The following is a 22,411-nucleotide window of genomic DNA, read 5'->3' on the forward strand; positions in this document are numbered from 1 at the left end:
AGCCATTATCAGCCGTGACCGGGTTGCATCTGGACGTGATATCAGCCGTGGCCGGGCCGCGTCTGGACGTGACGTCAGCCGTGGCCGGACCACGTCTGGACGTGGCATGAGTGTTGGTCGGGCCGCGTCTGGACGTGATATCAGCCGTGGCCGGGCCGCGTATGGACGTGATATCAGCCGTGGCCGGGCCGCGTCTGGATGTGATATCAGCCGTGGCCGGGCAGCGCTTGGACGTGATATCAGCCGTGGCCGGGCCGCGTCTGGACATGACGTCAGCCGTGGCCGGGCCGTGTCTGGACGTGCTATCAGCTGTGGCCGGCCGTGTCTGGACGTGATATCAGCTGTGGCCGGCCGTGTCTGGATGTGATATCAGCCGTGGCCGGGCCGCGTCTGGACGTGATGTCAGCCGTCGCCGGACCACGTTTGGACTTGGAATCAATCGTGGCCGGGCCGCGTCTGGACGTGATATCACCTGTGGCCGGCCGTGTCTGCAGGCGAATTCGGCGGTGGCCGGCCGTGACCGCACGTGTCTGTCTGTACCCGCGACCGGCGGCGTCTGCGGTTTGGGCGGGTGTCGGTCGGCGGCCGCTGTGCCGCGGTCTGTCGTCACGTGTGGGCGCCCGCGGCCGCAGCGGCCGCCGGCCCGTTGCGTCGCCTCGCCGGCCGGTCAGACGCGGCGGCCGCCAGACGGAGCGCGCCGCCCGGCGACCCGGCTGGCGCCGCCGCTGCGCCGGCCGCCCACTCTCTCACGCTGAGCGGGCTGATAATGGCCGGCCGGGTGTTCCGGGCCGACCACCGATGGCTTTCCGGCACGCGCGGTCGGGTTTGATGGCACCGGCTGGAATGTTCCAGAAATGGCCTCTTCGTTGGCGCTTCGTTGGCCTCCTCGGAAGTGATTGTTTTGGGTGAGAACCCCAGTTGAATGGCTTAATTCCCTGTATTGGGTGACTTCAAGGCGAAAGGATTTGGTTTTAGCTGCGGCGTTCGCTCATCCAGCAAGGGTCGCTGTCGGAGTGTAAACATGCTTATGTGAGTCTGCTGCCGCCGTACTCGATCCGCTCCGATCCAAGACCGCTTGACATGATCCGATTGGTCCGATCCCGCCTGAGCCGGGCTCTGTGCAAGACCGCGTCCGGTCAACCGCTGTTCGAAGCTTCACCCAGCTGTCGGCAGCGGCCGGCCGCGTCGCACCAGAACTGCACAGCCTCATTTCCAGGGCACGCTCATGACCGCCAGCTGTTTGTGATGATGTCCGAAGCAGATAGACTGCACATTGTCGTCATCACTCACGGGCTCCATTTCCTCCGGCACAATAGCGCGGGCGCCGCGCGTCACGCCGTCGCCCACGACCTGATGGCTCCGTCGGGGGGCGGTGGCCAGGCCGATCTGTGCTCTCTGTTGTGGCTGCTCTGCCGCCTAGCGGCTGGGCTTTGACCGCAGACTTGTCACTGCGAGCGCGCAGACGCAGTTCCCACGTACTGAATGCGCATCGCGGCCGTGCGCTCTGTGGAGGACGGCGTTGGGAGCCAGGTCAGCGCTGGGCTGAGGTTCGCTAAACGCACGGCTTGCGCCAGTCGTCGGGCGCCGCCGTTTGGAATCTAATTCTGTTTCAGGCGCTGGGCGAAGTCGTTCAGCGGCTTCTGAAGTTCACACATCACATTGTTTGTGTTGGTCGTGACCCTCCGGATGCCGGGCTGGTTCTGCGAAAGTGCTGCCTTTTCCCGGAGTCGAGCCCGGACGAATCGAACCCGAACCGGACTCGACGCTGGCGTTGAGGACACGCGCGTCGCGCAGGCTTTGATGCTCAGGAGCCAGGCTCTCCGCGGAATGGGCAGACCAAACCGATTAACACAGCTTACGGCTGTCGTGCCAGACAGAGCAACGCGATGCGGTCGCGTTTTCCGCAATTGGATTAGCGTGCTGCTGATGCAATACGTCCGAGCTATGTTCGTTTGAAGTTTCGCACGTCCTCGCTGCACAGTATGCCACTTGGAAGGAAGGCTGGCAGGAGATGCACAACTGGTCTGCGGTTGTGCGCGGCCTTTGTTCGACGGAGGCTAACTAGTCGATGCTCGCCGAGGACGTCAGTCTAGTTCGTGTCCAGGTGCCGCGGGCGAGCCTTAGATCCAGACGTGCCGTGGGATCAAGGACAGTGATCAAGTCATCAGTCGTTAATGGTGAAGCAAGGCGTGCTGCCCCCCCTACTCAGAGCCGGGGCGGATGCACGGTTTATTTTCTCGCCGCTCCCCATCTCTTCGGCACAATTGCTTTATGTGAAATTGTTATGAGCCTGCCCCCATAAACTATAAGCCAATGGGCTAAAAGCCAATAAAGCCTATGTATTCGTGGTGCACAGCCGCACGGACGCCCTGGGCGAGCGCTGGCCTGGCGCGGCGGTAACGCGGCGAGACCGGCCCATCGGGCGCCCGTGACCGGGGGCGGTGTCGCGCGGTTCTCCTCGGCTGCCGCCTGCACCCCGGTCCGCGCGGCGGCGGCGGCGGCCGGCGGGTCGGGCTGCCGCCGTCCTTGGCAGTGCGGCCGCGCGGCGCGCCGGCCGGCGTGGCCGGGGGCAGCGCCGCCGCCGCCGCCGCTAACGGCCCGGCTGTATGGGCCGCTTCCTGCGCCGCCGCAGCCGCCGCCCGTCTGCTCGGCACCGCGCCGCGCCCCGGCCCGACCCGGTCCGGTCCGCGTGGCGGCTACAGGGCCGCCGCCGCCGGGCAGACTGGGCCCCCGCACACCGCTGCCCTGGCATGCCGCATGTGCCCCGCTTGTTAGCGATTGCGAGCCGGCGAGCCGTGCGCTTCTGGCGGCGGCCTCTGTGGCTGTGGCTGGCCTGAGCTGGCCGGGCCGGGCTGGGCTGGGCTGGGCTCGCTCCCGAAACACGGCTGACGTCACGGGGCGCACGTGTGGGCGGCGCTCGGCTGCTGTTTATGCTCGCTGCACGGCCGGCGCCGGCTGCCAGCGCCGGCCCCCGGAGGCGGCCTCCGTCCGGGCGTCCGGCCGCCTGAGGCCAGGGGCGCGGCCGTCCGTGCTGCGGTCAGACGCGGCGGCCGGACTGCGCCGGCGATCAGGCCGCGCCCTCCGCGGCTCACCGGCGGCGCCGTCCCGTACCCAGACGGGACCGCAGCGCCGCGGCGGCGGCGGTCAGACAGACTCGGATGCCGCGACGGATCTTCGGGGGCTTAACGTTCTGGCGCGGCAGGTGGTCCTGTTATTACCTCGATTCCGACGAATTGGAGAGCGGCATACCCACGTGTGCGGTGGCTGGAACGCCACGCCGTCTGCTCGTGGTGCCTAGCGTGTGCTTGCTTGTAACGCATTGAATGCATCGCAGTGTGTTGCGCTAGGGCCCCGCCTGTACTGACTCCTTCTCCCCCGTCCCCACGCTGCCGAGCGCCTAATTGTGTGATGACATCTGGCCGTCTGATGTGAGACGGCCACCGGTGCCTTGCTCTGTCTCGCTAGTGATTGCCGGTCAGCAGATTCTGACCTGACCCCAATGACCCGTGTCTGACCGGATCGGGTGACCCGCGCCAGACCTGACTTGCATCTGATCTGATCTCCGTATGACCTGACACGTTTCGGACCTTATCTGTGCCTGACCTGATGTGACGCAGGTCAGGTCAGACACGCTGCGTCTGACCTGACCTCCTTATGGCCTGATTTTATTATGACCTTACCCGTGTCTGACCTGGCCTGCGTCTGACCTGATCCGTATCTGATAATACCAGCAGGTGATTTGACGTGCATCTGACCTGACTTACATCTGACCTGATCCACGTCTGCTTTGACCTGTGTCTGATTTGACCTGCATTTGACCGGACCTACGTTTGATTTGACACGTGTCTAGCCTGACCTGCTTCCAGCCTGACTTGCGCGTGACCTGACCCGCGCCTGACCCCAGCCGTGCTCCGCGTGTGAGCTGGCCAGCGTATCCCGGACCCGTGACCGGCGCGTGACCTGACCGCGCCGCCGACGCCTGCCGGCAGAGCCGCCGCCGCTGTCGGGCTGGCTGGACCGCAGCCGGATCCTGTTCCTGCGCATCACGCTGCCGGTGGTGTTCGTCATCCTGCTGCTGCTGGTCGTCATCTGGACCTACATGAAGATGACGGCCCCGCGCTCCGGCGGCGACCTCCAGGGGCGCGGCCCCTCCGGCTGCATCGAGGTCGGTGTCGTCGCCGCCCAGCCGCGGCGTGTGCTGGGGACGTGCCGCGGACGTGACGCTCGCCGGGGTCCCGGGCCGCGTACGGGCGAGCCGTGCGGCCGTGTGGCGGCGCGGCCGGCCGGTGTCCGTGGCCGGGCCGGCGGTCTGTGCAGTTCGGCGGCTCCGTCGTGAAATCCGAGGCGGAGCGCATGAGAAAATCAGGGGCGCCGCCGCGCCACACGTCAGCGAATCGCCGCCGCGCAATGGCCGTAACTGCCCGGATCCACGCCACCTCGGCGCGGGCGCCGCGCTGTCGCCTTTCCCACCAATCCTGCTGTTCTCCGTGGCGGCGATGTGGCTACATGCGGCGGGGGGGGGGGGGGGGGGGGCGCACGACGCCCGACGCTGCGGCCGGCTGCACGGCACTGGCCGCCGCCGCCGCCGTCACCGCCGTCCGGGCGCGTCCGCCTGTGCGCACGCCGTTCGGTTGCAAACGGCGCCCGACGACCGAGCCCGGCTAATGAATAGGCAATGGCGTGGCCGGCCTGCCGGCTACCGTGCGGCGCGGCCGGCCGGCGGGGCGTCCGGCGGTCACGGCCGGCGCCGGCCGCGGAGGCCTGCCGCTGCTGCTGCCAGCCACGGGGGTACCGCGGTGCACGGCGGCGGCCGGGGTGGGCGGACCGGGTGTGAGGTCCGCTGCCAGGTGGCGACGGAGTCCGACCGGAGGCGTGCGGGCGTTCGAGGGTCAAAGCCTGGTGTCGGACGGCCAGGAGTCAAAGTCAGGGCCCGTTCTTCATGATTAAACGCCCTCAATTGAGGCAGTAACCTGTGGCGCCGCGGGCTGCTCGACGCGCATAAGTGTCGACATGTGTTGGCTGTTTCCTGGCATTGACGTAGAAGCAACTGCGGCTTACCGCACCTGCTTGGCCTTTCGGCCAGGTAAGGAATGGCTTCAGGAGTGACGTCACATACAAGTCAGGTAACTGCGTCACACGTGGTGTGGGCTCACTGTAAGCAGTGAATGGCTTCCACTTGCCATTGAGCAGCGGGACCGAGGTGTCGGGTGTTCAGGAGTCCAGGGCTGATGGTTAGCAGTCTGGTATTTGAACCCGGCATCACGGAGCGGGGATGAGACAGCGTCACGGAGCCGGGGACGGGACACAGCGTCACGGAGCCGGGGATGAGCCCGACGTCACGGAGCGGGGATGAGACACAGCGCCACGGAGCCGGGGATGAGACACAGCGTCACGGAGCCGGGGATGGGCACAGCGTCACGGAGCCGGGAACGAGACACAGCGTCACGGAGCCGGGGACGAGACAGCGTCACGGAGGCGGGGACGGGCACAGCGTCACGGAGCCGGGGATGAGACACAGCGTCACGGAGCCGGGGACGAGACAGCGTCACGGAGCCGGGGACGGACACAGCGTCACGGAGCTGGGGACGAGACACACCGACGAGCCGTCAGTGAGCTCAACACACCGCTGCCAGGTCACAGACCCGGACGCGACGTCGGGGTCGGGTCGGGGCTGTCGGCTGGCGGTGGCTCTCTGCGCAGGGGCGGGCCGTGTAAGCCCTCTGAGCTGGCGTGGGCCGAGCCAGGCCGGGTCGACTCTGCCTGCCGCCGCCGAATACGGCCAGCGGAACCGGGCAGGGCTCGCCGGCGGATTTATAGGCCCAGAGCCCCGGCCCGGCCGAGTCCCTCGTGCCAGCGATAGCATCGGCATATAGATACGGCCGGGCTGCCGGCGCGAGGCCACCGGCCAGCGCGCGCGCGCCCATGTGGGTACTGCGTCGTACACCTTGGCGGCGACGCCTCAGCCGCCGTCCCGGTGCACCGCCAACGGCCGTCCCCGCCTGCTGGGGAAGGAGCTGCCCTCTCGGCAGTGAGGCCCCCTCCCCCTGGTGACTGTACGAGCCGAAGCGTGCGCCGCGCTCGGAGTGTTTGCGGTCTGTCTTCCCTGTCTGTCTCTTTGTTCACGTCTGTGAGTGACCCAGGGGTGAGCTGGTCTCCGATGCTGCCTCGCTGGTAAGCAGCTGAGCGCGGCAGCTCCAGCGGTGTGACTCAGGGGTACGCTCGGCTCCCTGTCTGCTGTCCGCTGCTCTTGTGTGTTCCTTGTCGGCTCGGACTGGGTGGGAGCCGGCCGGGTGCGCTGACCGCGGCGACTCAGTGTCACCTGCTGCGCTGCTCGCTCTCTCTCTCTCTCTCTCTCTCTCTCTCTCTCTCTCTCTCTCTCTCTCTCCTCTCTCTCTCTCTCTCTCTCTCTCTCTCTCTCTCCTCTCTCTCTCGTCGCTCTCTCTCTCGTATCTCTCTCTCTCTCTCTCTCTTCTCATCTCTCTCTCTCTCTCACACTCTCTCTCCTCTCTCTCTTCTCGCTATTCTCTCTCTCTCTCTCTCTCTCTCGGCTGAGGCCTCTCTCTCTCTCTACTCTGTCTCCTCGCGTCTCTCTCTTCTCTACTCCCTCCTCTTCTCTCTCTCTCTCTCTCTTCCCGTGCAGGATGTAGGGGAGGGTGAGGTCTGTATGAACACGCTTCGTTTGCTGGTGGATCGGCTCTCCCTGAGTCTGGCTGAGGCGACGGCGCTTGCTGCGGCTGTGCTGTGACCGCAGCCGTGCCAGTGACCTGCAGCCTGTCGGTGTGACGCCACAAAGCCGTCCCGTCGGCAGGTGGGCCGGCGGGACGGGCCCGGTGACGTCAGTGGTCACCTGTCGGCTCGCGTCTCTCAGCTGGCCGTTGGGCTCCGCCAGTCGGCCGCCGCGTGACCCCCGGCCTCCCTCCGGCAGTGCTGCACGCGCAAGAAGCGTTCCAAGCGGCCGCCGTTCGACGACATCGGCGAGCGGCTGCTGGAGGCGTCCGAGTGCGGCCAGCTGGGCGGCACCGGCGCCAACCTCAAGACGCTGATGGAGGCGAGCACGTCCGGCTCGGGCTCGGGCCTGCCGCTGCTCGTGCAGCGCTCGGTGGCGCGCCAGGTGACGCTCGACCAGAGCGTCGGCAAGGGACGCTACGGCGACGTGTGGCGCGGCCGCTGGCACGGCGAGGACGTGGCCGTCAAGGTGAGGCGACACCCGGCGTCGGGCGCGCGGCGCTCTCCGCCCCGCCGCCGGCAGCCGCGCCGGGACGGCGGCGGCGGCGGCGGGGGCGCCGACCTGCAGATGTCGATCGAAGTCGGCGGCGGCCGGCCGCGGTCCCATCGATAAGGCGGCCGGGACTGTGTCGGTGGTTTATGAGACGGCCCGGCGATTCGCGTGTACTTTGCGCGCCGCGGAAGAGGCGGATTTATTTGTGGATTGCGCCGTTGCGCGACGGTGTCGGTGCGACGCGGCGCGGCGTTTGCGTTGTGGCGGCCGTTCTTTCCGAACTTATTCTGTAATCGGGCACGCAGCCGGGTAGATGGCGAGTTGCCGTTGGATCTCTGGTATTGCGGGCAGAACCGCCTCAGGCACGGTTGCCAGGAGCGTTTTTAAAGCTTGTTGCTGGCGACTGTTGTCGCTGATCGTCACTGATTGTGTCGTGCAGCCGTGACGCCTGGCCGCGGTGTTGAGGCCGTCGGCGGCCAGCCCTGGCCGGCTGCACAGCTCTCGGCGCCAGTGCCCGGCCCTGACCGGGCGTGCGGGGCGGCGCGGTGCCCGCCCCTCGGGCCGCCGTCCCCTGTGCCGCGCCGGTGACGTCAGCCCGGCGCGGCCGGCGCCGCTCGGTCGCCACCTGTTGGTCGGACGTGGCGCGGCGGCTCGGTCAGCGGCGCGGCCGGCCAACGGTGGCCACTGCAACCGGAGGCGGACGGAGCCGTCGCGGCCGGCCGGTCGCCGGCTCCGCTCAGGGAACTGACAGCCGGCGGCAGGGCGCATTGAGACGTCGGGCGTCTGTCGTCGTCGCGAGCCGGTCGCGAGGCGGCTCTGCTGGCTTCTGGGGGGACGGGACGGTATCTTTTGGGTCGTGTTGCGACGGGTGCTCTGCCACGCGGTAGCGCTCCGGAGGGTTGCATCATCCCAGCGACGCTGGTTCCCGGGACGGCGATACGGGGTGATGCTGACGCATTGGCCAAGTCGATTCTAACCGCTCACCGGCTGTGCGATTCTAACGGCGTTCTAAGTTATAGTTAGCAGGCTTGTGACCGGCGTTCCCTTCCCTCCACTCCCGCCTCCGTACATACCATCGGCCAGTGGTCATATATGGCGATCGCGGCTGCTTTGCGAAAGGTCATGGGAGTGGCGTGATCTGTAAGGCCGTGTACGTGATGGGGCCGGCCATGCCCGCCTCGTGCAATTCACCCGGCACGAGATGTTCTGTGGCCTCAGATCCGGGCGGCGATGCGGCCGGTGCGTCCCATAACTGCGTTGTTGTAGTCTGCTGACCGTGATCAATGGGAACGGGATGCGGCCAGCGCGAGGGCGGCCGACTTCCTCGGAATTATGCCCCCGCTGCCGTGTCATGATCTGTCTGCAGTGTATCGTTTGTTTGCCTTCGAGGACTGCAGACACGGCGGCGGACACGTATCGAGTGCTGGCACGTGACAAGGCGACCATGTTTCCATGCTTGCGAAAGGCGCTTGTCACGGATGGCGCTGTCGGGCTCGGCTGAAATGTTGATGGCGTGCAAAGGTCCGGTACATCGCGTGAGCCAGTGCTGGGACACGCATCCATTTTACGGTGTTGGCGATGTTGCGGTGGTGGCGCAATGCGACGTTTTACGTTGTAGTGTCGGCGGGCCTCAGAGCTGCTGCTTTAGCACTACCTAGGCCCATCTGGTGGTTGACGCGCCATCTGCCCCCCCCCCCCCCCTCTCCCCCAGTGTCGGCCCCGGCCTGGCATATGTGTCTGAGCGCCCCGTGCCGCCGTCGCGTGGTGTGACCCCCGCCCCGCCGCCGGCAGATATTCTCGACGCGCGACGAGCGCTCGTGGTTCCGCGAGGTGGAGATCTACCAGACCGTGATGCTCCGACACGAGAATATTCTGGGATTCATCGCCGCCGACAACAAGGGTGAGTCGGCCACCGCACGCCACGGCTGCGGCAGCGGCGCCCAAAGCGTCTGCAGCGTCCCGTCTGAGGCAACACACGTGCAGCGCTGCAGCAGTGTGGCGATATTCGGCCACTCGGGTGGTAGGGATGGAGACAGTGGCTCATGTTATCGCACCCCGGGCTCTGTGATCACCGCCTGTTGCTCCTCCCCTCGTTCATGATCGGCATCCAGCCACACGGCCGCCAGCCCAGCATTTAGGGGCATCGGGCCTGGCGAATCGGCCGGACAGGCCAGCTGGTTGGGGGTCAGTGGGCAAGGCATCAGCAGCCACCGAAATGTGCGTGAGGAGATCGTGGGAGAGTAGAAGTCAGGTGGCGTAAATTTATATTTGCAGTCCTGCACACCCACTGGATGAGTTTTGGAACGCTGCTGTGCTACATGGGTGGTTTAAAAAAGCTATTTAGAAGACGGCCAGCCAAGGACTTTCCCGTTACTTTATTTGGAGAAGAATAGTAAATATTTCGTGTTAGTGTCTCGAAACTCCTTGAAGCGTCGACCGCTTCAAGGAAACCATCTTCACCCTAAATGGCGTTAAAGTCTCATTTGAAACCAAGGCGGGACAGGAAACTAACACTACTTCTTCCTTGTTACACATGTTACGTTTGGAGCGGTCCGACGACAGTGCTTATTGGTGTGTATGGCGTTTGTGCTCATCCGTGCGTTCTTGGGTGTAAGTGCGTGCGTGTATGTGTGTCTGTGGGTCTAGATAAGGATCCTGTGTCACCATTCTCTTGCACTTTCAAAGTTGGACCCCCTCAGGGCCATGCCATAGCATGTCTTCATGGCTTGTTTGACATCTACGGCAGCAGATCTCTCACAATATAAGGTGGTAAAAAAAACTTCAGATATGCAGGGAAAGGGCCTTTTCAGCATCCAAGGGACGAAAAAACTGATGACGATGAGTTCGTGATAAACAAGTACACATTTTAACTGTCCTTGTCGCGGGCCTTCCATTGCAACCGCTCCAAGACCAATGTCTGTGGCGCTGTCTCGCAAATTTCCTTGTCTACCACTTGCAACGGGCTGCAGCTGCCACCATTATGTTCCCACTACCAAGGGAACGGTGCGCACTCGGCCCGAGTCGGAACTGAGGCTCCTCCGCCGCCCGTCAAATGTGACCGGGGCTCAGGTTTCACCCAGCAGGAAGCACTTACGAACCGTTGCCCTTTTCAAAGGTGTGCTGGTGGTTATAACGAGCGTCTGGCAATCATATCCGCGAAGGTGTACGGCATACACCACGACGTGCATCATCTCAGATACACGGCGGCGTACAACGTTGTGGATATGGACGCCGTGTTTATTAAAGCTGCGATCGCGCTTCTCTGAAGCAAAGCCGTTTAGAAGCTCTCCTTGCTGGGTATGCGGTTGAGTGCCGGTTAAATCTGACAGGTGGCCGATGAGCTGCAGGTCCACCTGTCATCGGGTGCAGTTCGATCTCCTTGTGGTCGGGGCGGGATCGTTGCAGCTGCAGCTTATTGCAAGAAGTAAGCAAGTGGACTTCTCTGAACCGTTTTAGGCATTGGTCTTGGATGTTAAACTGATCAAATGAAAAACGAGTAGAGAATTGGTCGTCACCATCAGGCTATGACCCCGAGCTTTCCAATCTCGAGATCTTGAATGCGCACCTCCCCTGAGCATTTGAGGTTTTATCCCTGGCCTTGTAGTGCAGGAATTATGTTCCTATGTTTCTGAAGCAAACTATGAAGACCTCACAGGATATGGACGGGAGGAATCCCTGCCTTCCCAACTGCGCGGCCTTGATTTAAACACACGGGCATACACGCGCGCGCGTAGTAAGCGGACGCACACGCACTCGCGCGTACACACGCAGAACCGCTAATTATTGCTGCCAGAAGACCGTTCCAGCCGCAAGCTCAGTTACAGTAAAGCAGTAATATTTGCGCCCTGCTTAGTGGTATGCATTGCTGTCACAAAAGAGACTTATGCGGTAAACGGCGTGAAGACGGCTTTATTGAAAAGACTTGGGTGTCATGGGTTTTGCAGATAGCGATCGGAAATATTCACGATTGTTCATAACATGACATAGGAGCGGGAATAACCCTTTACTTGTCATTTCCTAATCTAATCACCTAATCTAAACCATCACCTTATCCATCTCCATTTTTGAAAGTCGCTAGTGTGCAGCATTTGGTGTACCCTCGGCAGACACTAAAGTAGTGGTAGCATGTGCGTCCTGCACGTTTGCATAAACTGCGGCGGCGTCTGCGTTGTCTGCGGCCGTGAGCAGGGGGCGACCGGCTGGCGGGCGTCGGTGAGCGCGCTCCGTCACTGTTCTCGTGGGTGGTGGTGAAAGGCCGAGGGGAGGGGTTTGGACACGGCGCCGATAGCGTATCGTCTGGGCCGCGGACGCCGCGCTGTCGTCATCGCGCCGCCGCGCGGGGCGTCGCACCGCAGCGGCCGGACTCGAGTCTCCTGACTCCAGACTCCAGACTCGGTCGGTATCAGCAGTCAGCCGGCGGCCCCGGTATGGTGCCGGGCTCTAGTCTCCAGACTCCAGACTCGTTCGGTATCAGCAGTCAGTCCGGCGGCCCCGGTATGGTGCCGGACTCGAGTCTCCAGACCCCAGACTAGACTCCAGACTCCATGCTCCAGACTCGGGTCGGCGTCAGCAGTCAGCCCGCGGTCCCGGCGCGGTGGCGGCCAGCGTCCCGCCGCCGAGACGGCGGTCGGCTCGCACGGGTCCGGTCCGGCCCCGGGCCGTCCGTCCGTCCGGCCGGCCGGCCCGGCTTGTCGTGGACGGTGCAGTCGTATTGATTGCGCTGACACTGGAGATGAACGGCGCCGGGCCGACAGTGAGCTGCGGCGCCCGGCCCGGTCTGCCCGGCGGCACCGGGCGCCGCCGGTTCCGGGAGCGGTGCTCGCCGGCCGACAGTCACGCTTGCAGCGGCCGATTGTGGCGGGCGTCGGGCTCGAGTCCGTGCAGCCGGCGTTCGGCGGGAAGGGCGGCAGCGCCGGCTGCGTGGGGTGCTGACCGCCAGCGCAGGGCGGGCCCCGCAAACGCCTGACCACAAGTGACTGCGATACACCTATGTGAGAACTAGGCGGGGCGAAGTTCGCAATTGATACCGGTTGGGAACCGCTAGGGCGCGTGCTATTCATTGGGAACTGCATGGGGTGTTCGTGAGCTTGCGGAGTTCGTAGGCAGGGTTAGGGTATTCGCACCTTGCCTACCTTTAACCATTGAGTCATGACTTGCGTTGCACGAGACAAAAGTTTGAAAACGCACGCGTCGCTTTGTTTATTGGTGTCAAACCGTTGATTTCTCACAAAACTAAGTCCGCGATCCCGCCGGCGCGTCCTGCCCAAGACATGGCCTGGGAATACCATTCTCCCAGCTGGCGTCAAAAGTCACAGCTGTTGATTGCCGCACATGCGCCAAACCTCGAAGGAGGAGCCCCTGTTCGGAGTGGGAGGCGCCCTTTGGATGCCATCCCCAGATTGAGTCGGGATTAATTCGGGGATTCGTAAGCTTTCTGATTGGCTGTCTTTCAAGGCTCCGGACCGCAATTGGCCGAGGAGCCTTTCGTGAAGCAGGCTGGGCTGCTGTCAGGCTTTCCCGTATGGGCGAGCACTCGAGGGGCATTGCGCCGACCAACGCCGCGTCCGTGGCCGCTTTCGGTTGTGCTGGAAATGATCGTTTCCCATAGCATTGCATGGGGCGATGTCAAACTTGGTGCGACCCATTGGCGTGTGGGAAGCGCCGTTGAGAAGATATCGATTTTCGTTGCTTGTGTCTATGAAAAGAAGTGTCCCAGCTTGCCTTAAAAAGCTTACCAGCTCTAGTGCCCTATATCATAATAACCACGCTGCTGATGTGGAGATTATTGCCCTGACCACGAGGTTGTCTTTGCAAGTCGGACGGATGTACCAATGCACCGACTGTTTTGACAGATCGGTGTCATCCCGAATAAATCCAGCACCGCTTGTCATAACTTACGCATATGGCAGCCTGGGTAGCCAAGGTGGCACGACGGTATGACCAGCTGTGAGCGCTGACTGACAAATGCGCGCCGCCCGAACGGCTGCCACGGCCCCGCTCCATGTCTGCCCCTCCCCCGCCTGGCCCGGTGCCGCGTCGCTCGTCCCTGACCTGAGGTGGGCCCTACTGGCCGAGCCCAGTCAGTTGCCGGCCGACCCAGATTGCTGGGCTCAGTCAGCTGTCGGCCGGCGGCGCGTTGCCATGCGGTCGGGTGTTGCGCGCGGCGGCGGCCGAGCACCGCGTGTGTCAGACACCGGCCCTCCGACCCGAGGCTGGTCCGGACAGGCCCGCCGCCGCCCCGCTGCCACCGTCGCGCCGGCGGGGTGGCGCGGCGCGGCGCGGCCGCTCGGCTGCCGGGCCGGCGGCGCCTCTCACCGCCGCCGGCCGGGCCCGGCTGGGGCCGCCTGCTCCAGCCGGAGCCGGGCCGGCGTGCACCGATGCCGATCGATCGCGGCGCCGCCGCCGCCGCGGTCTGGCGCCCGCCCGCCTTCCGTCTCGACACGAAGCCTCGGCGTGACCGGCGGCGCCTGTCAGAAGTCTGCGCCCCGCCCCCGGCGGGCCGGCATGCGGCCGGCCGCTGGGCCGGCTGGCGCCCCGGCAACACGGCCCGGCCGGCGGCGTCGCGTGCGGTCGGGCTCCGCGCGCCAGGTTTGTTATGGCCTGCCGCCGCCGCTGGCCTGCGGCGAACTCGGTCCGCGGGCTCGTTCGACCCTTCCCGTTGTTTACTGGCGGCCGGTTTATGCCGGCGCGGCGCGGCGGCGCTGCAGCTGCTGCAGCGGCCTGTAAACACGGCACGGCGTGCCGGCACTGACCGGGGCCCCTAGCCTTCCGGCAGGCGGGCGGCTCGGTCCGGCCTCGGACAGAGAGAGGAGGAGGGGAGGGCGCTCGTCACAGCGGCGCAGCTGCAGCTCGGGCCCATGTTTGTGGCGCGCTCATGGGATGGGGCCCGGCCGGGGCCCGCTCGTAAAGCGTGGAGGGGAGACGCGGCCCGGCCCGACCCTGCCGGACCGGTCAAGGAGCCGTTCAGTGCTCATGTCATGGGGAGGGGGATGGAGTCCGGTCCGGCTGCGAGTGAGGGTATCTTTTAGAGACACAGCTGTTTCCAAAATGTCAGTCCAGCCCGCCCGCCCAGCCAGTGATCCAGCCCGCGAGAAGCCCGCTATTCTACCATGCTGATCCGCCATGAAGAATAACTAATTTATTGCAATATGCATTTCATCAATTCGCCTTAATCTTAAACCTATACTTTTAAGTGTGCATAGAATGGCATGTGTCATCTCATGCATGGCATTGTCTGGCCTACACCACTGATGTTGCTCAGAGAGCAGCGATCAAAGTACCCCTGTATAACGGAATTTATGACACACTTAAGCAGATCTCAAACACTGTGATGGCAGGATTTAACTACAGATGAGAAGGAAGAGAGCAGAAATTAAATTGACCCTTCATCAAAATGCCCCAAAGTTTTCATCCATCTACCTCATGTCAATAGATCACAGGCCATTGCGTGTAAAATTACAGGCATCAGCTGATAGCTTTGCACTGACAAGGCAAGAAATGCCGGATGTTTCAAGTCGCGGGAAGTGTCAGCTCATGGCGAGGTGCATAAGCTCAATCATCATGTAACTGCGCCATGATTGCCACAATGTCATTCTTATCATTGAAGAACCGGAACCATCCCCTGCGCGGCGTTGTCTGTCGTTCAGCGGACGCATCATGCAACGACACCACACGAAAGCCACATGGTGCCTTGGGAATGGTCCATAGTTCTCTCCACTATCCACGTCCCGGCCCGCAGCCTTCATTGTGCCGCCTGACGCGGCTTGAAAGCGAGCAAAGCAGTACTATTTTGTCCACGAATATTTGCCCCTCCAGCGACATAATTGGTATTCAGCAATGCCATCAAAAACCGTGACGTTATGTTGCATGCTGCAGAAAAATGTATATGAAAAAGTCGCAATATGATAACCAGGAACTATTGCACAGGTTTACAAAGCCTGCGGGCGGCAGCTCACTATCAGTATCGAATGCCTCATGTACGGCACACGGCGATATATATTTCTTTTCACACAACCGCATACGGATACAAACGTTGGAAAATAAGTGAACGCAGAGAGGACAAAAGCCGTCGTGAAAAAATTGTCCAAAAACCGTAGCAGTCGTAGTTGGGGAGAATCGTATTGTGTAAGTGCCCTAAAATCGTGGTCGCAAGCTGCATCTTCTTCATAGATAGACAAGACTCCACGCCCACCACTTTTTTCCATTTCGACAACTGCTGCACATTTGATACGACAGCGACTGCTGGCTACATTGAAAAGTGAGTGAAGCTAGACAGTGAAAGAGTCACAGTTTCCCATGTATTTCATGAATCATGGATATTCATTGTAAGTTGTGAGGCATGGTCTTCATGTAAGCCAAGAAAGGTTGAGGTCACCACGCCCTCGCAATAACAGTCAAGTGCAGTGTGTAGCTGTATTTATACTAAAAACCCACTTAACTGCTGCTCAATGACATCAGGGTATAGTCTTGAAGTTTGTTTATTCTTGAATTTTTCCCCTGAGATGTTTGCTTAAAGCTGTGCAATGTGTGCAACCTGGTTTTACTGGCGTGTGGTGTCTACCATGGGTTTTCTGTCACTGGTGCTTCTGCTTTAAAGAGTTAAAATATTTTTGCATCATGATTGTTGATTATTTGTGTTTGGCAGCACTCTGGTTTTGGGGTGATTTTAAAACTAGGAAAGGCAAAATACATCATTTTGCACGCTTCAATTTTTGACTCTTGAAAGCCCACCAAGTTCGGCTCGTGACCCAACCGTGACATATTGTTGCATGCTGCAGAAAATTGATATTTAGCATTTTTGGCCCGTGCGAACCTGCAGGTTCTTGCGGGCCAGAAATTAAAAACGGCTTAAATGTTGGTCGTTAGTATTTATCCTGCGTGACACGTCGGAGGGACACGGCCTGGTCTGTTGGCGGCTCCGGGGAGCGGTGGGGCTCGGTTGGGTGGCTCGAGAGGCTGCCTGCTGGTCGGCGTGGAGCTGGGCAGGCCGAGCGCGGTGCGGTTGTCCGGAACTCCGAGAAGCGTCCTCGTCCTCATCAGCAGCTCGCGATAAACTCGTTCTCGTCCTCATCAGCGCACTTTGTGAACGGCTTGCGATGAACGTGCTCCGCTCACTCCGTGACGATACTCCGTGACGATGCTGATAGTCGCGTGACACGCCGCGCCACGCCGCGTGCAGCGAAGCGAACCGAAACAGGGCGTACACCGCGGCGCGAACTCGCCACCCTGTGCCGCTGAGCCGGTCGGTTGAATGTCGAGCGGCTGCTTCCCTGTCCCGTCCCGGTCCGATCATTGTCCATGGCGCTGAACGGATGGCCTCGGCGCCGGCTCGTCTTCCTGGTAACTTGTCCAAGTGTTTCTTGCGTCCGGATGCTCCCTGGTGCTGATGTGCCAGTTTTTTATGTGTGACCCGTCGATGTTTAGTCAAATGTCGTTACCAAAGCGCTTGGACTGCACTGGGGCGATCTTCCTCTTGGGTAGCCATCAGACCTGCTGTAGCGGAACATTTTCAACCCGTCTGCAAGTCTGGAGACGTTGTTGTGTTGAGCTAACTCGATTCGATGCGCCTGGTGCAGGCGCTCAAGGGTCCGCGTTGCAAGTCGTGGTTGGTCTGATTCCGCGTGTTGCCTGCCGCTATAGGACATCCGGATGCATAGGGAAGAAGCACTTGTCATGACATGCCGTGAGATGGCTGACACTATTCGGACAGGCTACTCGTGTCACGGACTCATCACAGTATAATCGTACCATCGGAGATGCCCCATCCACTGGTGGAAACTGCTAGCAGTTCTTGGGAGCACCGATACATGTTTGAATCAATGGACATCAACACCGGGCACGTCTTAGTAACAGCGGCGTTCGCAACGTGTCGGAAACGCGACAGCCTGCTTGAGACGTGCTGTACACGGCCGGCCCCACCGGGTCGTGCTGGTTGGTCGGCCGGCCGTGCTCACCGTGCTCACCGCGTGTGCCGCAGACAACGGCACGTGGACGCAGCTGTGGCTCATCACCGACTACCACCGGCACGGCAGCCTGTTTGACTACCTGCAGCGGAGTACAGTGGACGTGCGCGGCATGTACCGGCTGGCCGTCTCCATCGTCACCGGCCTGGCCCACCTGCACATGGAGATCGTCGGCACGCAGGGTAGGTGGGCGCGCCCGCGCGGCGGCGGGCCGGGCGGCGCTCTGCCGACGTCGGGACGCTCGCCGCGGAGACCGGCGGCGCCGAGCGCGGGTGTGGATGGCGAGGAGCGCCGTTTGGGGGATCGTCCGCATGCAGGGTGTGTGACCCACGGGGAGGAGGGGGAGTGGTGTGGCTCCCCGCCATCTCCAACCATCTCCCAGTGACGGAGCTCCGAGTTGAGGCGGCCCCTCGGCCCCCGCGCGTGACTTGAGCAGCTGTGTGCCTCGAACGGGCAGATGAGGCTTTTTTGCCTTTGGATGGCGCCACCTACGCCATGCAGTGGCGCCATCTTTGCGTCAGTCCCTACATCGTACCCGTCGTAGTTAGGCTGCCGCCATCCAGGTGGCGAAGTCGTCACTGTGCTGGCCTGCCGTGGCCACAGGAATCATCGACTGTGGTTACTGCTGTTTACTGCTGACCATTGGGAGTGTGTGACAGCGGTGTGAACCCATGCTCGGATGGTGTCCGTTTCGTCCGACTGTGCCCTGAGCCAGCTGGAAGGACCCTGCGGGCCGCACCGCCTGACGTCAGCTCGTCTCGTGCAGGCAAGCCGGCCATCGCGCACCGTGACCTCAAGTCGAAGAACATCCTGGTGCGCTCGAACGGCACGTGTGCCATCGCCGACCTGGGGCTGGCCGTGCGCCACATGCCCGACGACTCGGTGGACATCGCGCCCAACAGCAGGGTCGGCACCAAGCGCTACATGGCGCCCGAGGTCAGTGGGCCGGCTGTGGCGGTGGCGGGGGGGGGGGGGGGGGGGGGCGAGCGGCGTGCTGCCGGTGTCGAGGGTGGGACGGGCGGTGAGGAGGTGAAGTACGCGCTGTCGCTGTTTGTAGAGCTGGAGTGATTTTATAGTTTTAGGTGGTCAGACTGGTTTAAGTAGATGTATCGCCTGTGTTTTTCCCGCCGTGTGTCAGTTGCGCCCGCTCGTTTTACGACGCCGCCGTGTTAACACGAGGTGCCGGTGGCTCCCCCGCCTCGGGCCGTGCTCCCCGCCTTGCTATGACCCGCACCTCACCCGACCTCTGCTCGTCAGGTGCTGGACGAGAGCATCAACACGCACCAGTTCGAGTCGTTCAAGCGCGCCGACGTGTACGCTCTGGGCCTGGTGCTCTGGGAGATAGCGCGCCGCTGTACGGCCGGCGGCGCCTGCGAGTACGTGCCGCCCTACCACGACCTGGTGCCGGCCGACCCCAGCCTCGAGGAGATGAGACGCGTCGTCTGCGTCGACCGCCAGCGGCCCTCCATCCCCAACCAGTGGCAGAGCTCCGAGGTGAGGCGGCTCTCCGTCCCCAACCAGTGACAGAGTTCTAGGTTAGGCGTCCCCCCTACATCCCCAACCAGTGACAGAGCTCCGAAGCGAGCCGGTCCTCCATCCCCAACCAGTGACAGCTTCGAGGTGAGCCGCCCCTCCATCCTCAACCAGTGGCAGAGCTCCGAGGTGAGGCGGCTCTCCGTCCCCAACCAGTGGCGGAGTTCCGAGGTGAGGCGGCCTTCCATCCCAAACCAGTGACAGAGCTTTGAGGTGAGGCGGCCCTCCATCCCCAACCAGTGGCAGAGCTCCTAGGTGAGGCGGCCCTCCATCCCCAACCAGTGACAGAGCTCCGAAGTGAGCCGGTCCTCCATCCCCGACCAGTGACAGCTTCGAGGTGAGCCGGCCCTCCATCCCCAACCAGTGACAGAGCTCCGAGGTGAGGCGGCCGTTTATTCCCAACCAGTGGCATAGCTCCGAGCTGAGGTGCTCCCCTGTCATTAAGTCGTCGATCTCTATCATTGACAGAAATCGTCTGGTGCCAAGGAGGCATGAGATGCTCTGGCTTGCTTTGTCCCGGGCCTCGTGATGGATTTGCTTGTGATTGTTGTTGACGCAAATCTAATAACGTAGGCAAGCTTTTCACACGTTTATTTGAAGGCGGCTGGAACATGCATGGAATATGAACGATCATTAATCCATCAATCGCCTCCATCGAAAACTGTAAGGTCGGATTTGTTTTCAAATTATTTGAGAAAATCTGTCTACAGCGTGTTTGTAAGTTTTTCGAATTATTATGGGGAAATCTGGGTATAGTTCACTGGTAAATAATGGAGTTATCAGTGCTTAACCGTCATTTATCGGTATTTGGTGTAGTGACATTCCAGTTCTGACATATCGTAGTGTTTTATAGCTGGGACTGTAGGCACAACAGCTGCCGTTTGGAAGTTAGGTTTGCTTGTTCCAAGGAGATTTGTGGAGACTTAGCTATTTTAATCGCTGATTCCCTTCGGAGATATAGGTATTTCAACTGCATGGCCTAACCGATGTATTCGGCTGTAGTGGCCCGCCGGCGTCAAATTGATCGTGTTATCCCGGGACCCAAGAACAGTGTTCTAAGAGCATCATAATGATAACTTTCGCACGTCTGTAACGTGTGGGTTCTGACAGCTTTCTCATCCATGTCGGGTTGGCAAGCTTAAATGTGACGTGTACCACACTTCATTGTTATCTTTTGTCATAATGTGCCCTGCGTTCCCTGTAGCCATCGCCTCTCAAGTCTTAAACATGTTAGCACGAGAGAGATTGCAGTGACCCTTGACCTTTTAGTGGGCGTGAAGTGGCCTCGGTGTCGACGCGCGCTCAAAAACCCGACTGCACCGCCTTGGCCTTTTACGGTGGGGCTGCTGGACCGGGTCGCACTGTTGGGCCGCGTGACTGGCGGGTACGAAACAGTCCCACCGCCCCGCTGGTCAGGCTGCATACAGTCTCTGGCAGCGTAGTGGCTTGTTGGGCTCGGCTGAAGGCGAAGCGTAGGGAACTGTGCCCAGGGAAGGGAGAAGAGGTGTGCATCCCAGACGATCACAGCATGTTTGACAATGGTGACGTCTGGTCTTCAGCAATGCTAAGGTCGTGGCAACGGTATCTTGTAGGGCCGGTTATTCTGCAGCTATTTGGAGGAGCACACCGTCCTTGGACCTGGGAGATAACAGTAATTGCTACACCGGCTGGCTGGGTAGTTTTGAGCCGAATACACCGCCCGTAGCCGGTCAGTCTGGGGCGTGAGCAGGAAGGTCAAGGCCGAGTGCTACGGGAACTCGGACACGCTTCGTAACAGGAGCACGCAGTTTGTAAATGACAGACGATGCTGCCAAAAATCTTAGCTGTTGGAGGATGTGAGGTGGCGACTTGACGAGCGTCGCCTTGTGGCCTGTGCAGCAAAGACTGATAGGGATGCGCACCTGAAACTGGCACAGAAACGCCAGTTTAGGAGAAAAATAGACAGGTTTGGGAATAAAGTTCATGTGTCGAGTATTAGAGTCGCCGGGTGCAGTATGTTGGAAAGGAAGGAAGGCGACACATTTTCGGGACTATTTCAGGTTCGCTGTTTTGGATTCGTCTGCAGCTGTTTCTCCATCCAGGAACGGATTTTATTTCCGGCTGACTGGGGCCTCCTTTAGTGACTTGACGGACACTGGTCTGCGTGGCGGAACCTCGTGCTCAGGCGATTTCGGCGCCGTGCCGAGTGCTCGGGTTCGGGGTTGCGCGCCTGATGCCTGTCGCGCATCTTGGCCGCTTCCAACGGATCGTGCGTCAGCACCGAGTAACAGAAGAGACTGCCAGACGCTGCCCGCCGCCATCGCGAGAGGGATGAACCGCGTGACCCACACATGACATAGCCGCCGGCCGGTAACGATCCCTGCTCCACAGACAGCCGGGCTGGCGCCGCCGTGAGGTAGCAACGCACCGCACGTGTAATGCCATGCCATTGGGCGTCCCGACCCAGACGCCAAGTGTGTGGCTTGCACCCCAGCTGGTGGGTAACTGGCCGTCCCGCCGGCAGGCCCTGCGCGTCATGTCGCGGGTGATGAAGGAGTGCTGGTATCACAGCTCGGCCGCCCGCCTCACCGTGCTGCGCATCAAGAAGACGCTGGGCAGCAACTGCGCCTCGGACGACATCAAAGCTGTGCTGTAGAGCGGCCCGCCGTCGCTCCGGCCGGCCGGCTGCCGGTCCCGTGTGCAGACTGTGGACAGCCCGCTCGGACTGTCGGAGCTGTGATCTGTGGCGGGCCAGCGCCGCCGCGGCGTCAGCTGGCGCCGAGCGGCTCGCCCTGCAGAGGTCGGCACGTGGCTGTGCGTGCCGCCGGGATGCGGCCGGTCATCTGATGAGCGGAGACGACAGGCGGTCTGCCGCCACCGCCGCCGCCGTGACGGTCGGGCTGGGCCGTGTCCGGGCCCGCCGCCGGCCACCGGAGAGCCGGACGTGGGCTCGCGTGCTGGCGTGCGCCACTAGACACCGCCGGCGAGACGGCCGGGTGGCGGCGCTCGGACTGTGACGACGCCCCGCCGCCGCCGCCGGCGCGCTGTAGTCGGCACGTGGACGGACGCCGGCGCGCGTGTGTATATTACTGCAGCTGCTGTGGTGATGGCAGCTGACGGCGCTAGCGGGCCGAGGGACCGGCGCCGGCGCCGGCGCGTGATGACGCGGGCTGCGTGCGGAGGTGCGCCGCCTCCCTAATGTCAGCCGGCGGCGGACGATCGGACGCCGGACGGGCGGGTTCTGAACCCGTCGACGGCCGGCTGTGCCGCCGCCGCCGAGCGGACCAAGCGTGTGATCGGGTGGCCACGGTCAGTACGGAGCCGGCCGGCAGGCCGTCGGCGGCGGCTCGGCAGCCGGAGCCGGGGCGACGACCGCTGGCACGGGAGGGGAGGGGGACGCCGCGGGCCTGCTGGGCGACCCGAGCCGCCCGGTGGCCGGCTCCGGTCCAGAGTCCGGCCCGCCCCGGCCGGCGTCCGGCGGCCGATCCGCCGTTCGGCCTCTCAGGCTCCTTTGAAATGTGATGGCGCGCGACGGGCCGGTAGACGCCGCCGGGCCGCGCGCGGTGTCTCGTGCCGCTCGGCTGGCGGCGCCTGGCTGTGTAGCGTAACGCCGCGCCACCGTCTGTCCTCTCCTCGCACGCGCCGGCGTCGACCGGCCGCGCCCTCGCTCTCCCGCCTCTCTGATATTAGCCCCGGGCGCGCCAGGCGGCGCCGGTGG

General features: G+C 62.4%; 1 protein-coding gene across 2 annotated transcripts in view; it reads left to right on the forward strand.

The window, feature by feature from the left end:
• LOC119090580 (TGF-beta receptor type-1) overlaps window positions 1–22,080 on the forward strand; it is a 31,442-nt gene extending 9,362 nt beyond the window's left edge. For both annotated transcript variants that reach the window (XM_037213410.1, XM_037213409.1), the window contains exons 4-10: window positions 3,990–4,165; window positions 6,926–7,195; window positions 9,011–9,119; window positions 17,196–17,363; window positions 17,948–18,117; window positions 18,439–18,675; window positions 21,218–22,080. In XM_037213410.1, coding sequence (XP_037069305.1) covers window positions 3,990–4,165; window positions 6,926–7,195; window positions 9,011–9,119; window positions 17,196–17,363; window positions 17,948–18,117; window positions 18,439–18,675; window positions 21,218–21,349 — 1,262 coding nt within the window. In that variant the 3' untranslated portion in view covers window positions 21,350–22,080. The remainder of the gene's footprint in view (window positions 1–3,989; window positions 4,166–6,925; window positions 7,196–9,010; window positions 9,120–17,195; window positions 17,364–17,947; window positions 18,118–18,438; window positions 18,676–21,217) is intronic.
• The last annotated feature ends 331 nt before the right edge of the window (window positions 22,081–22,411 follow it).

This window comes from Pollicipes pollicipes, unplaced genomic scaffold, assembly GCF_011947565.3.
Source record: "Pollicipes pollicipes isolate AB1234 unplaced genomic scaffold, Ppol_2.1 Scaffold_3087;HRSCAF=3621_pilon_pilon_pilon, whole genome shotgun sequence".
NCBI lineage: Eukaryota > Metazoa > Arthropoda > Thecostraca > Pollicipedomorpha > Pollicipedidae > Pollicipes > Pollicipes pollicipes.